Source organism: Phodopus roborovskii, unplaced genomic scaffold (assembly GCF_943737965.1).
Source record: "Phodopus roborovskii unplaced genomic scaffold, PHOROB, whole genome shotgun sequence".
Taxonomy (NCBI): Eukaryota; Metazoa; Chordata; class Mammalia; order Rodentia; family Cricetidae; genus Phodopus; species Phodopus roborovskii.
Window position 1 is genome coordinate 1,348,006 of NW_026125537.1, and position 14,374 is coordinate 1,362,379.

The 14,374-nt window shown below is 49.8% G+C and overlaps 1 protein-coding gene across 1 annotated transcript in view; it reads right to left on the reverse strand.

Annotated features, from left to right (window-relative positions):
* Window positions 1-1,072: 1,072 nt before the first annotated feature.
* Window positions 1,073-14,374, reverse strand: part of Zcchc24 (zinc finger CCHC-type containing 24) — a 44,999-nt gene continuing 31,697 nt past the window's right edge. The window contains exons 3-4 of the mRNA XM_051176695.1: window positions 5,794-5,958; window positions 1,073-1,350 (exon numbers count right to left, since the gene is read on the reverse strand). Of these exons, the coding sequence (XP_051032652.1) occupies window positions 1,237-1,350; window positions 5,794-5,958 (279 nt within the window). The 3' untranslated portion in view covers window positions 1,073-1,236. The remainder of the gene's footprint in view (window positions 1,351-5,793; window positions 5,959-14,374) is intronic.

Sequence of the window (14,374 nt, forward strand, 5' to 3'; positions counted from 1 at the left end):
AAGAAAAGACAGACAAGTGTGGCTTGTCACAGTGGGGGGTGAAGGGTGCACTGCTGACCCTGGCCAGGACAGCAGTCCTCCTGTGCCATGTGACATGCCGGGAGATTTCTCTGCCTTCCTAGAAAAGTAGGAAATCATTACCCTCAGTTCCCAAAGGAGAGGTTCTGTGGCTCATTTTAGGCTTGCCCACTGTGAGGGGCTGAGGAGACCTGGGGAGGGGGGTCATCTTCCATTTTCTCTGGGGATGGGACTATCGGGCAAGGAGGGCTGTAGGAGAGATCGGACATCACTCAACCTGACTTTCTAAGTGGTGATCAGGATTTGGAAGGCAATGCACCTGGCTGTCTAGGGACATCCCATATCCCCAGCAATGCTGTGTTCCAGAGGCAGCCAGCTTTCTTCTAGAACACCAAAACTCAATGGGGCCTCTTGGCTTTCTGATGGCACTCTCTCACTTAACCAGTGGGGAAACTGAGGCTGGAGATGAAATGTCCTTGACCCAGGCAGCATAAAGTAGTCCCAGAATGCCAAGGCCTGAATCCTTCATGCCAGAACAGGCTTACAGATTTTGTGGGGTCTTATCCCTAACATGGGTGGGAGGCTAAGGACGACAAGAGAGCAGCTGATAGAACCTAAGCGTATAGGACAGTCTGGGGGACCACTGTTCATTGTTTAATGTCCCCCTGCCTGCTGGTCCCATTGGCAGAGGGAGGCTATATTAGTTACCAGGTGCAATGCAGTGAAACCCAGGGTGTTCAGATTTGGGACTCAATGTGGGCACAACAGAGGGCCACTCCCCAGCAGCTGCTAGAACAAGCGACTGCCCCCTGTGGGTACAGATTAAGAATGGAACAGGACTTCCCCAGAGTGGCTTTTCATAGGAGGCAAAAGCTGCAAGGTTCTGGGAGGGATAAGACCCCGCTGGTCTTGGAGGGAAGACGTCCCATAGGCCTCAGAATTCACAGTTCATTTAGTGTACTTGTGGCAGATACGAAGCCATTTGGCTCCAAAGAAACTCAGGGAGAGAGCCTACGGGGACACCAAGGCCTCTGGTGGCCTCTGTCCCTGAGCCTCCTGTCTCTGCACCTTGTTGGGAGCATGTCAGCCACACTGTCAGCACATGAGACAAGGACATGGGCCGGCCTGTGAGGGTCTCCTCAAGTATGAGGCCATTCAGCCCTTTGGGCAGCACAGGGAGGTGGCAGCTGAGGGTGGCAGCTGAGGTGGTTGCCAAGGTCACTGCACACGGCGACAGTAGTAACCCAGGACCTTGCACTTTTCGCAGAGGTGCTGCGGGTGCTCCTTGCTCTGGTCAGACACATCCAGGCCATCAGGCTTCTCCAGGGGTCTCTGCAAAGAGAAGAAGGAAGGGGCAGAGGGGAGAGAACCTGCGGTTACAGAGGTAACTCAGCCAATGTTTTGGCACCTTAACCTTTTGTCCATTTGCAGACATATGTGTTCAGAAAGCTCAGCTGAAATTCCTGGGCTGGCTAGAGCCAAGGCAGGGGTCTTAGACCCAGAATCATGGATTATATTGTCGATATTCAGTCCTCTCTGGGCCACTGTCCCCTGAATGAAGCTCAGAGAGCTCCCAAATCCAGCCCAGAATCAGTGCAGGACAGGGATGCAAAGACATCTCTCCCCCTATCACTCCAGTGGTCTCGGGAGTCAAAAGATTATCCTGGAAATAGGTACAACATGTTAGCCTGAGGGGCAACAGTCTGGGGTCTGGGGTCATCCTCAACCTAGCTCCTGGCCCGATGCCTGCCCATTTATTGAGTAACTACATAAACAGAGCCCCATTGTTTTCTAAGGGGAAACTGAGGCCTAGAAAAAGGTGGCAACTTACCAGCCCATTGGGCCATGTGTACACCTCCTCCCCATCTATAAAGCAGATTGTCACAGTGCTCATTTGCAAAGTTTGGAAGGACCCTGACAGAGACTAGCTATTGGTAATCTGGGCTGCATTTAAGCACACACAAGCACCCTTCTAAAAAAAACTACATTTATTTTCTTGTGTATGTGTTAAGCGTGCATGTGTGTGTGTTCACATGTGTGCATGTGTGTCACAGCCTGCGTGTGGAGGTCAGAGGACAACTTGTAGAGGTCTGTTTTCGTCTCCCACCATGTGGGACCTGGGGATTGAACTCAGGTCATCAGTCTTGGTGGCAAGGGTCTTCTCAGCAGTGTTCAAGGCTTTTTGTGTGTGTGCGTGTGTGCGTGCATGCGTGCGTGCGTGCGTGCCTGTGTGTGTGTGTGTGTGTGCTTTAGACAGCCTGGGTTTCCCTGTCTGCTGTCCTTCCTTACCCTACCTACAACAGCCAGCAAAGACCCGTAAACACTGCAGAGATCACTAGGGGTGGCTCCAAAGTGGACAGCATTTCAGTTGGCCACAAAGACTCTATTTTCCTTCCAACCCCAGAATGACAGCTGTCTGTGGAAGGGTCCTCTGCACAGACGTGGGGGCTCAGAGGAAGCTCAGGGCCAGCTGGGAGTCATCTGGCAAGAAGAGGGGAGCAGAAACTATAGGCTCACATGGGGGTATAGGGCAAAGACCCTTGGATACCAGTGACATGCCCAGGATGGTCAGAGGAGGGCAGCTCAGATGAATGCTACCCACTGGGTAGACTGTTAGTCAACCAGCTGTTTTGCCACCCAGTCCAGGCCTTGACCCAGGCTGACACTCAGAGCAGATGGAATATAGGAATTAGGGTTTAGGCTGCAAATGGACAGGATTCTGCGTTTTAGCTGCCTTGGAAGCAGGTGCCATACAACTCAGTTCTTTTCAGCTTTAGCTACAAAGGAAAGAGCTGGAAGGAGGAGAGCCTGGGCTTGGAACTGAGTGCCTTCCAGAGGACTGGCCTCATCCCTCCTATTCTATTCCAGTAGGGGAGAGGAGAAAGTTTCTCTTCCTTGCATACCAGCTCCAAGATGGCCACCAAACACTAGCTGTGTGGCCTTAGCTTGGCCACCTGACCCCTCTGAGATACAATCTTATTCCCTTCAGTCAAGTGAATGGCTGGTTTTTTTCTCAGCAAACCTAGAGAAGACAAAGACTAGATAAAGGAATGGTCCTTCAAGGTATGAGTGTTGTTTATTTTTAATATTGATGGGAGGGTCATTCAGAATAAGAGGTAGGTGAACCTCCTGCTGTTCCAGATGTCCCAAAGAATGTGAGCCAACACTAACCTCTCTTTATAGGCTTGCATGCCCCCAGGGTCTCTGTGGCTGAGCACAGTCCCAGGTCATTGAATGCTCTGTAAGAAGGATCATCTTGAGCTGGAATCTGGGTCCCTATGCCTTCATCTTAGAGGTCCTAGGCACCCAGAGCACTCTGTGCTCTCTGTTCAGTCCCCAAAGAATGGTCTGGCTGTGGAGTCCTGACATGTTACCTACTCCAGATCAAACCCAAGCTTATGTCTAGTCATTTTCTATTGCTCCCCACAGTCCACTACCCATGACCTCCACGAACCAGCCTTTTAGTAGGGAGACAGGGACAGGAGTGATCGAGCCAGCTTCTACTGCCTTGGAACCTGCCGATTTGGGCTTTGTGTGGCCAGGCCACATAACTCAAAGTACTTCAAGGACACAGCTTCCACGGGAGTGGTGGGTTAGTTACCACATTAAGCAATGTAAAAGTCTTGTCCAGTTCAACAGTGGGAGTGCATGCCTTTAATCCCAGCACTAGGGAGGCAGAGGCAGGCAGATCTCTGTAAGTTCTAGGCCAACCTGGCCTACAAAGTGAGTTCCAGGACAGGCTCCAAAACTATCTCAGAAAAAAAAAAAAAAAAAAAAAAAAAAAGTCTTGCCCAGAGGTCTCCAGGGAGAAAATGGTGGTTCTCAAGCCCCACACTGTTGGGAATGCTGCCTGTTCTCATCCTGGGGCTCAGGGCTAGCTCTAGATCTCATGCACTCTTCTAACATGTTCAGATCCCTGGCTTTCTGTCCCCAAGGTAGCATCCTCCTGTGAGGCTGCTCCTACTCCTGTGATCCTGGCCCCTGAGAACTCACCAGGGCCTGCCCTGCTCTGGCTGCCCTGCTGGGCACTGCTGTGTGTGTGTGTGTGTGTGTGTGTGTGTGTGTGTGTGTGTTCGTACCAGGTGTTGACAGAGGTCCCAGGGATAAGGGCAGAGCCAATGAGAAGAGCTGAGAGGCTTGAAGACTATTCTGAGAAACTGTTCTGCCTATATCTCTGCAGTATACCCACTTCTCTGCACTGTGTCAATGGCCCGAGATACCACAAGTCGGCCTTGAACACCACCTCTGCCATCTATCGAGTGACAGCTGCAACCTCAGCTTGCCTTTCATAGCCTGGGCTAGAGGTTAGTGACAGGTGCTGTCTTTGCTTAGTTCTGTGTGTGTGTGTGTGTGTGTGTGTGTGTGTGTGTGTGTGTGTGTGTGTGAGAGAGAGAGAGAGAGAGAGAGAGAGAGAGAGAGAGAGAGAGAGAGAGAGAGAGAATGACTGTCTTAAAAGGACTCTATAACCACAGAGTTCCACAAAGACTTCGTAATATCTGTGTGGACAGTCATCAAGGCATTTAACCTTGCTGCTTGCTTTTCTCCTCCGTGATATGTATTTAACAGTCTGTCTGATAGGGCTGTAGTGAAGAGAGTTGTTAGAATGGCACCTGGCTCACGGGGAGCCTTCCATGCATGGGCCAGTAGTAATGTTGCATGTTACCAGTAATGTTTTGAAGGGGCGGGATCACCAGCTGACTCCTTGGGATACACTCTCACCTGACTGTCCTAGCCAGCCCTAGCTCTGGGTTCCTTTGAACTGCTCTTCTCCTTGGCCTTGGTGCTCAGCCTGCAGCTGCAGGCAGGCTGCCAGTGGGGTGCTTGGGGGAGCTGTCAGGATGACTCCCCTCTGTGGAAGGAAACACCCAACAGCTGGGACTGATCAGTGAGGCCCCTGCCCCCAGCAGGGAGGCAAAGCCCATTAGCGTTTTCTTCTCTTCTGGGGGGGGGGGGGCTGGGTCGTCTGGGGAGACACAGTTGGATCCTGACAGGAAACAAATGTAGTGGGGGCAGGGCTTCTCAGAGGGATGAGATGGCCCAGGTCAGCACTGGGGGAGGGGCAAGAGCTCTTCTCCATCCCCATGCTCCACTGCCTCTTCAGGGGAAGCAGATTCAAGCCAGGGACAGAAGCACAAAAGCCCAGGAATCCAAAACTTGGCCTGGAGCGGGGGTAGGGTTGGGGGGGGGGCGCTACCACAGTCTTCCCAATGCACACAGTAGGTGCTCAACCAACTGGTGAGTGGGGAAAATGAAAACTCAAGGCCTTGCAAGATTCTTTTAGATTGGTCCCCTCTGTGTACAGCCAGACTGGCAGGTCAGCAGGCTACACTTAGGCTATGTTGGTAGGATGTGGGGAGGGGGAAGGCAGGGAGAGCCATCAATGACCAAGGGATATCCTGGAAAGATAGAGGGGACCCAGTAAGTAGTAGCCTGCCCTGCCACCCACTGGGGCACACCAGAACACTAACATCGGATTCCCCTGGCCCTGAGTGTGTGAGTTGGTTCTGCCTCTCCGCCTAGGTCGAAAGGCAGTTATCTGAGCCCTCCAGACCTGCAGCCCAGATCCTCGGGACTCTGATACGGAGCACCTTGTAGAAACTAGGCTGTCCTGATTCCATGTTCTAGCCAGTCACCAAGGCCTACCGGGTTTGCCTACCCCACCCAGAGAATGCCCTGCCCCCTTCCCTGGTCCCAGCCCCACCCACTGCAGGCTGCCCAACCTCATCCTCAGTCCCACACCTAGCTCCGCCCCACCCAGAGGTCCCGCCTACCCACCTGCTTGTGCGGGTACACGTTGATGTGGCACTTGATGCACTCCTGCCCCATGTTGGCCCAGGAGTTCCCGCTCATCCATTTTCTCTTGCACTTGGGACATTTGTACTCTCCAAAGCAGCGTTTCTTCCCTTGGTACGGTGTCAGACCCTCACCTTTGGGGCGTGCCTGCAGGACAGGAAGTAAACACAAGGAGATGGGGCCTCTGCCCTCAGCTCCCATAGCCTGCATCCTTTCCCCACATGCTAGCCCTTTTGTTACCAATCCTAAGAATAGGAGCTCCCAAGTTACCCCAGGACAGAGACAGTGGGGTGCAGAGTTTCTTTCTTTTTCTTTTTTGGGGTGGTTTTCGAGACAGGATCAGGACAGAGACAGTGGGGTGCAGAGTTTCTTTCTTTTTCTTTTTTTGGGGTGGTTTTCGAGACAGGATTTCTCTGTGGCTTTGGAGCCTGTCCTGGAATTGGAACTAGAACTGTAGACCATGCTGGCCTTGAACTCACAGAGATGGGGCTGCCTCTGCCGAGTGCTGGGACTAAAGGTGTACACCACTAATGCCCGATGGGGTACAGGGTTTCTAAAGAGTTACTTCTTCATCTCAGATGTTGCAAGGGCAGCTGGGTGGGTATAGGTGCTTTGTCCCACCAAGGATATGACAGCATAAGAACAGAAACTAGTGCCTGATGGAAGGGATCGCTCCAGCTGCCACTGTTCCCCTACCTGGAGGAAATATTTTTCTAAGCTGGCTTTGCACTCAAACCTCCTGTCTCAGCTCCCAGGGTTTGGGGAAGATAGAAAAACAACTTCTTGTAGAGTCCCTGAGGCATCTCTACATCCTCTATGTCAGCCCAAAGGCAGTTCCACATTGATGAACACATCAGTGTATATGTCTAGAATCCCCATCACTCACCAGACAGAAACAGATGACACAAGCCTCATCCCCTTGCTTTTTCTTTTGAAATACAATGTCTCACTATGTAGACAAAGGTAATCTTGGATTTCTAATACTCCAGCCCTGCTTTGCAATGCTGGGATTTCAGGCATGTACCACCATGCCTGCTTTATGGTATGCTGGGACTCCAATCCAGGGCTTTGTGCATGCTGGACAAGCCCTCTACCAACAGAGCTACATCTCCAACCCAAATAACCTTGGTGTGTCCTTCATGTCGGTATCAGTAACTACCACATTCTGCTTCATGGCTGAATGGTAGCAGATTTCATGAGAGCTCATATGTGCCTCCATGAATGTTTGCCACACGTGTCAACTTACGTGCCTTTGTAGAGTGAATTTCCAGAAGTAAAAATTCTGGAGCAAAGGGTATGGGCACTATTTTGCTGCTTCCTCCCCTCCCACAATGCTTCAGCAGCTTCATATTCCAGATCCCTAGGAGCAGAGTTGTAGCTAATGCTCCCATTTGTTTGAAGCTCCACTTTTCACATACTTGTCCTCCTCAGTGTAGTTGTCTGTGCTCAATCTATCTGAAAGGATTCCAACGGAGACTCTCAGAAATAATCAGCTCGCAGCTTTTAAACTGTGCAGTTCTGAGGAACAAGATGAGAGCTCTCTCCATGTGCCAGGGATATCAGGTATCATTGGCACATGTATCCACACTATATATGCTACTAGTTACTCAGTACTAAGGCTTCTCAGATAAGGTCTCACAAACATCTTTCATAATGAGCAAGACACATTTATGATGTACTTACCAATGGTTTGTTTATATTTTATGGATTGTTTTCTTTAGGAGGTTAACTTAAAAAGTGTGTGTGAATGTATATGTGTGTATATGTGTGCATATGTGTGTATATGTGTGTGTGTGTGTGTGTGTGTGTGTGTTGTGTACTCATGTGGGCACCTCCCATAGTGAGCCACACATTATGGGTGATAGGAGCTGTAGTCCAGTCCAATGCTCTGCAACAGCAGCAGACACTCTGACCATTGAGCAATCCTTTCAACCCTGACCCTTTTTCTTGTTGATTTGCAACAAGAAAATTGATTTGTGTTTTATATATGAAAGAAGCTGGTGCTCTCCTGCACAGCTTGATACCTTTATTGAAATATTGATAATGCACACCGCACTTGTTGAAGATGGTCAGTGCAATGTTCTTAGTATATTCAGGGTTGTACAGCCATCAGCACAACCTAACTTACGGACATACTTGCCCCCTGCACTCATTCATGCTCACCCCTTTTCCTCCTCATTTGCTCCTGTGGGTTTCCCTAGCTTATAGTCTTCCTTTTTGTGTGGCTTTTTTTTCTTTATGTAATGTTTCTGAGGCTCAGCCACACTGAAGCTCCCATCTGTACTACACCCTCTCTTGCTGCCAAATAATACCCACTGCATGCCAGTGCCATGGCACAGGGCACACTGGGCTACTACTTCTTAGTCGGGTATTCATGAATAAAGCTGCCATGAGCCTACACGTGCACACAGAGGATGGTTTTTAAAAGTTAGATTTGTTTTATTTTTTTAAGATTTATTTATTTTATGTATGTGAGTGTTCTATCTGCATGTACACCTTTATGCCAGAAAAGGGCATCAGTCAGACTATTACAGATAGTTGTGAGCTGCTGGGAATTGAACTCAGGACCTCTGGAAAAGCAGCCATTGATCTTAACCACAGAGCCATTTCACCAGCCCTAAAAGCTGGGTTTGTTACCACAGGATTTTAAGCTGGGAGACTGACTACCCATAGCTATGGACCCACACTAGCCTTGCGGTCTCCATAGCTGAGGCATGGCCAGCCAGTAGAGCCAGTGTTCATTCTCTCCAAGTCATCTCTTCTTGCCCTAGCTCTCCCCATATATCTCACTTGCTTGGCTCATGTGGGCCTTGGGTTTGAGGGTGCCTTGAACCTGACTCTGAGTGTCATCATTAAAATGTGGTGCCCTGCCTGGCAGTGACAGGGTTGTCTGGCAACATGCTAGAGAGGAAGGATCTTGAGCCCCACCTTAGATTCAGCAAATCAGAACCTGTGTTCGTGTGTGTCAGGGGTGGGGTGTGCAGGCATCTCTGTACACATGCACGTGGAGGTTAAAGGTCAAACAAGAGGGTCTTCCTTAATTGTGCTCCTTTTTTTTTTTTTTTTTAAGATAGTTCCTTGATGAACCTGGAGCTGTCCAATTTGGATTGGTTGGCTATCCAGAAAACTCCAGGAGTCCTCCTGTCTCCATCTGCCCGATGCTAGGTTACAGACAGCTGCCACCATACCCCGCTTTTTCTGTGGGTACTGGAAATTAAACTCAGGTCCTTATGCTTGAGCAGCAAGCATTTTCCCCATTGAGCCATCTCCCCATTCCAGAACCTGCATTCTGATAAGATCCCCCTAAGAATTCCTCCTCTACCAGATTCAGGGAACTATGGTACCCACATAGGAAAAGGGGTATAGACCCACATGATAAAGAGAACTGATTACCACAAGTTGTCTTTGACCCCCACATGCATGCCATGGCATGCATGCACATAGACATAAACAATTAATATCTGCAATAAAAACCTTTAAAAGAGTATTCTGAGCATTAAGTGAGATGATACAGGTAAACCTGGAGGACAATAGGGTTATTGGTACTACTATTATTTACTGATCTGAAGTGATATTAGTCATTACATAATAGTTTCTGTTAATTATGTATGTATGTTTGTTGTTGTTGTTTTCCAGAAGACATTCATATCACTAAGTGATAAGAACTAGAGTTCTGGGCAAAACAATAAAAAGAGAGAGATGTGCCGAGAGTAAAAATAAAACTTGAAAAGCAAACACAACACAGTTCTGAATTTTGGGTCTCCAGCTTGGTATCACTAGACTTGCTAGTAATGGTGATGTCTCAGGAGCAGGTTCGGTATGAGCCCTGGCAAGGCCTGAGAGAGGGCAGTGTTGTGAGAGATGCATCCCACACAGTCATGACCTGGCTACTCACTTGGGACAAGAGGCTGCCTGAGGCTGAGCTCTTTGGGTATCCAGTTTGTAGGTTTTCTGAGCCCTCCTGAAGCCAGTTTTCCCATTGCCACCCAGCACCTAGAACCATGGCTCTGAGCAGCCTGTATCCATATCCCTCTTGGTTCTGTCATCCCGAAGTAAGGCACCATACACATGTGCCCGCCCTCCTGCCTCCATTTCCAAAGGTGTCTGCCTATGCTGACAGCGGTGATGAGTGAAATGCTTGCTCTGTAAACATGCAGACCTGAGGACATGTAAATTAGTCCAGTGTGGTAGTGTATATTTGTAATCCCAGGGATGGTGAGATGACAGGCAAAGCCTGGAGAGTCTCAAAAGAAAGGTACATGACACCTGGGCTATTCTCTGACTTCCACATGCATATGCTCACCACATATGCATGCATAGTCACACATACATGCATGCATGCAAGCACACACACATACATACAAATAGGTGGGTATCTTGCCATAGAGGTTCTGTTTAGCTGATGGAGGGATTTAGGGCCTGTTCTCAGAAGGCTGACTCTGGAATCTGGTTCTGCAGACCTTTTCTTGCTCAATTCATCCTAGCAGATTTGGAGCAAAACATGGGTCCTAGTCAGGATTAGAAATAAACTGAATTTATGTCCTGGAGTGTCTGACTCAGGATTATGGGAGATGGAAGCTCATATGTAATGAGGTATAGATTGTAACAAAAGAGAAACTCAAGCAGTTGGATAAGAAGTGAGGAGCAGAGCCGTTATCAGAATTAGAATATGGCCCTTTTTGGAGTTGTATGCCAGATACCCTGGGCTGGGGCGTCTGACTTCCTATAGGCCCAGATGTCCCAGCATGCCAATGCCACAGTGACAGGCAAGATGGACTGTCAGCTCCCTGACAAGCTCAGACTCTGGACTCCAGGGTCAGGTTCCCAAGTCACAAGACAGCGCTGCCTGCTGCTATCCAGGACCCTCAACAAGTTCGTCAGTATCTCTGTTTGTTTCCGCATCTGGACACCAGATGCTGATCAAGGGCCTGAGCTGCGGACCTAATACCCTCGCAGGTGCTTTAGCCCAGTCTGGGCACAAGCAGCATTCCTCACTGGGTGAACACTGATATTCGGGGCATAGCTCTTCCCTTGCTGAGAGGGCAACCAAGGTGCTGCAGATAACATAGAAGGAGGGGCTGAGGCCCAGGCAAAACCTGAAGCAGAGTGTTTTTAGAGATGAGATGGACATGCAGCAGCACTGTAGTTTGCTACCTCAAGCTGTGTGTGTGCTGGAAGACTAGCAAGCCTAAGAAGAAAGGGCATTAGGTGTCTTCACCTAACAGGTGGTGAAACTGAGGATGGGGGAGGGGTAGGATGCCTGAGAGCATCCATGTTTGAGGGGCTGAAAGTGAGGCTCAGCAGGCTGTTCTGCTTGCTCTACAGAGGAGACAGACCCCCCTCAGCAGAGACTCCATGAGAAAATTCTTTGGGCCTCCTGGTGGCAGTGGTATACAGGACAAATTTAAGTCTTAGCAGAGAGAAGAAGGGACATGGGCCAGCAGGCGGGCAGCTTCAAGGAGCCACTTCCTGGAAGGCTCTGTCCTGACATTGTTTATACTGACCAGCAAGGGAGGGCCCAGAGCCCATAGAGAAGGCGGATTAGCAGAACTCCTTCCTCTTGTCTCCTCCCTGCAAAGACCTGAACTCTTCTCATAAAAGTCAACAGACAGCTCAGCGGGGGTTACCACTCAGCCAAGCAGGCTGCCAGGCCCCAGCAGGTTTTCCTGACCCAGGCTACCTATCCTTTCCACCCCACACTTACAGGGGAATGGCATCTACCAGGAGACCAGACATGGCTTAGTGGGTGATAGAAGCTACTCCTGGTAGCACAGACAGGCTCTCCAAGTACCACAGAAGCCAGAGATTTGATAGGTAACACAGAGGGCATCCAGGACAGAGCTGGGGAAGGAAGGGCTCTCAGACTTGAAGGCTGTCGTTAGAACAGTAGTAGGAAGGTAGCCTGAGAAGTGGGAGGCTTCACTGATGTGGGCTGGGAAGGAGAAGGCAAAGCTGGAGGGGAGAGGAGCTTCCACCTCTGGATATGCTTCAGAAGAAGGTTGCATTGGCTCTCCATCAGTTCATGAGATCTCTTGAGGTTGGCCGGGAGTAGTGAATCCCCTGTCACTAAGGCTATGTAAGCAGAGGCTGTGTAAAACAACCACCAGGAAACCTGCCACAGGGATCTTTGCCCTGGTCAGGAAGTTGAGCCTGGGGACGATGAGAGTACTTCCAGCTTTATAGTCCTCTGGACCCTGAGAGCTAGTGAAGGCCGCTGAGGCAGGTGTGAAGAGAAACCCTGTATCAGTTGCTGCCAGGAGCAGGGACTGGACAGGTATCTCTTACTACATTCCTACAGGTCTTCCTGCAGTAAGTCGTCAGACTCTTTTAAAAAATGGCCTTACAATGGCCTTAAGAAAATAATCAGAAATATGAACCAAAAGCATTTGCAAGGATCTTACTGCCACATTATTTAGGAGAATGAAAAACTGGAAACGGGACAATCCACTGAAACAGTTATTATGACAGTTACAATGTCTCAGGAGACAGCTCTGTGCAGCCTGGGGAGTTTGACCCCTGGAGCAGGACAGAACTGATTCCTCAAAGTAGTCCTCTGGCCTCCACACACGCAGCACATGCACACACACATAAATAAATGTAATTTTTTAAAACTTACAATGAGTTTTGTTAGACATTTGGGAAAGTGCTCAAGAGAAGGGAGGATGTGAGATGGAATACTGTGTAAAGGAAATCATATGAAAAACATCTCAAGGGAGTAGGCTAGGTTTCAGAATGTGCCTGTAGGGGATGGGTCTGTGTATGGATTTATTTCTGTTCAGGCTCAGTCTTAATGAATGCATGTTCTACCTGAGCAAGCTTGGAAAGCAACAGCCACTAGCTCACTTCCCGACTTGCAGGGCTCTTCCTGTCCACCAGGAGGCGCCTGGGCTTTGAAACCAAAGGCAGCTTCCTCTTTCGTCCCTGTTACTGTCTCTGCAGGTATGAACAATGGAGAGGGCACTGGGAAGCTCTGGGTGCTGGTTCTGTTGGCTCATGATCTGCTCCACTTCATCAGGCAGGATATCATCTTTACATTATTACCCGAGACTCCATGGGTCCCCTATCTTAAGAGGCCAGGAGTAAGCCTTCACTTGTCACAGCCCCAGCTGGTCACCTTGTCCTGGTACCCGAGTGAGGCATTCTTTGAGTGAAGCTTGGGCCCCTCACGGCCCTGTCTTTGCAGACATGTCAGTCATAGTAGCCACTGGCAGCTTCAGGTGGAACACAGCAAAGATGTTGATGGCAGGAGGGAGCAGCAGGGTAGAATGTCTATTCTGACTCCAGGCTGGATTCTTGTCTGAATAAAGGATTCTCTAGCTGATGGTCTCATTTCCTCCTAGAAGGACAGATCCAGCCCTGCCAAGCCTGGGGTAGGGATGCAGCCTTTACTCTTGTGTCCTTGCAGCTCCCAAACCACTGTGAGCAAGATATGATAAATCCAGGGTTTCAAATGGGAATGGTGTCTGAGACCACATTGACCAAGTGGTTGTCTAGCTGTCTGTCAGGATGCACTTTCTGAACCTCATTGAAATGGGCCAGAACAGCACAAAGAACACATCATGTCAGGATGATGAGAGACAGGAAATGACTACCACTGTCACAGGTATCTCTGGGCCTCACTTTCCCTGTTTCCAGAGTGGAGGGTGTAACCAGACAGAGTCACTCACCTCCCTGGAGACCCATCATTACACTCAGTGTGTGCTTGGCGGCCCCTGAGAACCCTCCTCATGAAACCCTGGGTTGGCCCCATGCAACCAGCTGAGAAGCTCTGGCCAGAGCCAGAGGGGCAGGGAGAGGAAATGAAGAGCAGATGGGCTTCTAGCTGGCTCCATCCTGCCCTGTCTGTGTGCTCTCCTGCAACCTGGCCACTGAGGCGACCCTGGTCTTTGGGGAACCAGCCCTAGATCTCAGGATCTGACATGGGCTTCCCATGGTCATGTCGAAGAGGCATGGGGATGACCAAGGACTCACCCTGCTGGGGGTCCTGTGAGGGTTGATGGCTCTCCCAGGAGGAGGACAGAACTCCCATAAGTTCTTCCTCTCCCTCTCCCTGTCCCTGTCACCTCTCCTGAGCCCTTCAGCTTCAAGTAAACAAGCTTTGGGAAGCAGATGTGATGTTAGGCCCTAGCTCTTCCAGGCCCTTCTTAGAAACCAGTTCTTTGTCTGCTAAGTGTGTGTGTGTGTGTAAGGGGTGGTGGTGACTCTAGAAGAGCTAGGGACCCTAACTTTCAATGCATTACTATGTGCCAGAAATTCCTAACTTGCCTCTCCAAAGCCCCTTCCCGTAGGAAGAGAGCAGACAGATGCCAGGGGCAGCCCAGGCACCTGCACAGAGCCCCACTGCTGTGAAACGCAGACTTGAATCCTACTGGTTGACTCCAGTGTGACACTTTCCACCCAGTGCCTGGCCTTTTCCTGAAATGGCTGTGAGAAAACAAGAGAACAATCCTGCTCTGAGGAACATAACCCCTCTGACCTGTGACCCGAGACTGACATATCAACATTCATTCATTCAACTAACATCTATCGTACATTCACTCTGATCATGCTTTGTGGAAAATTC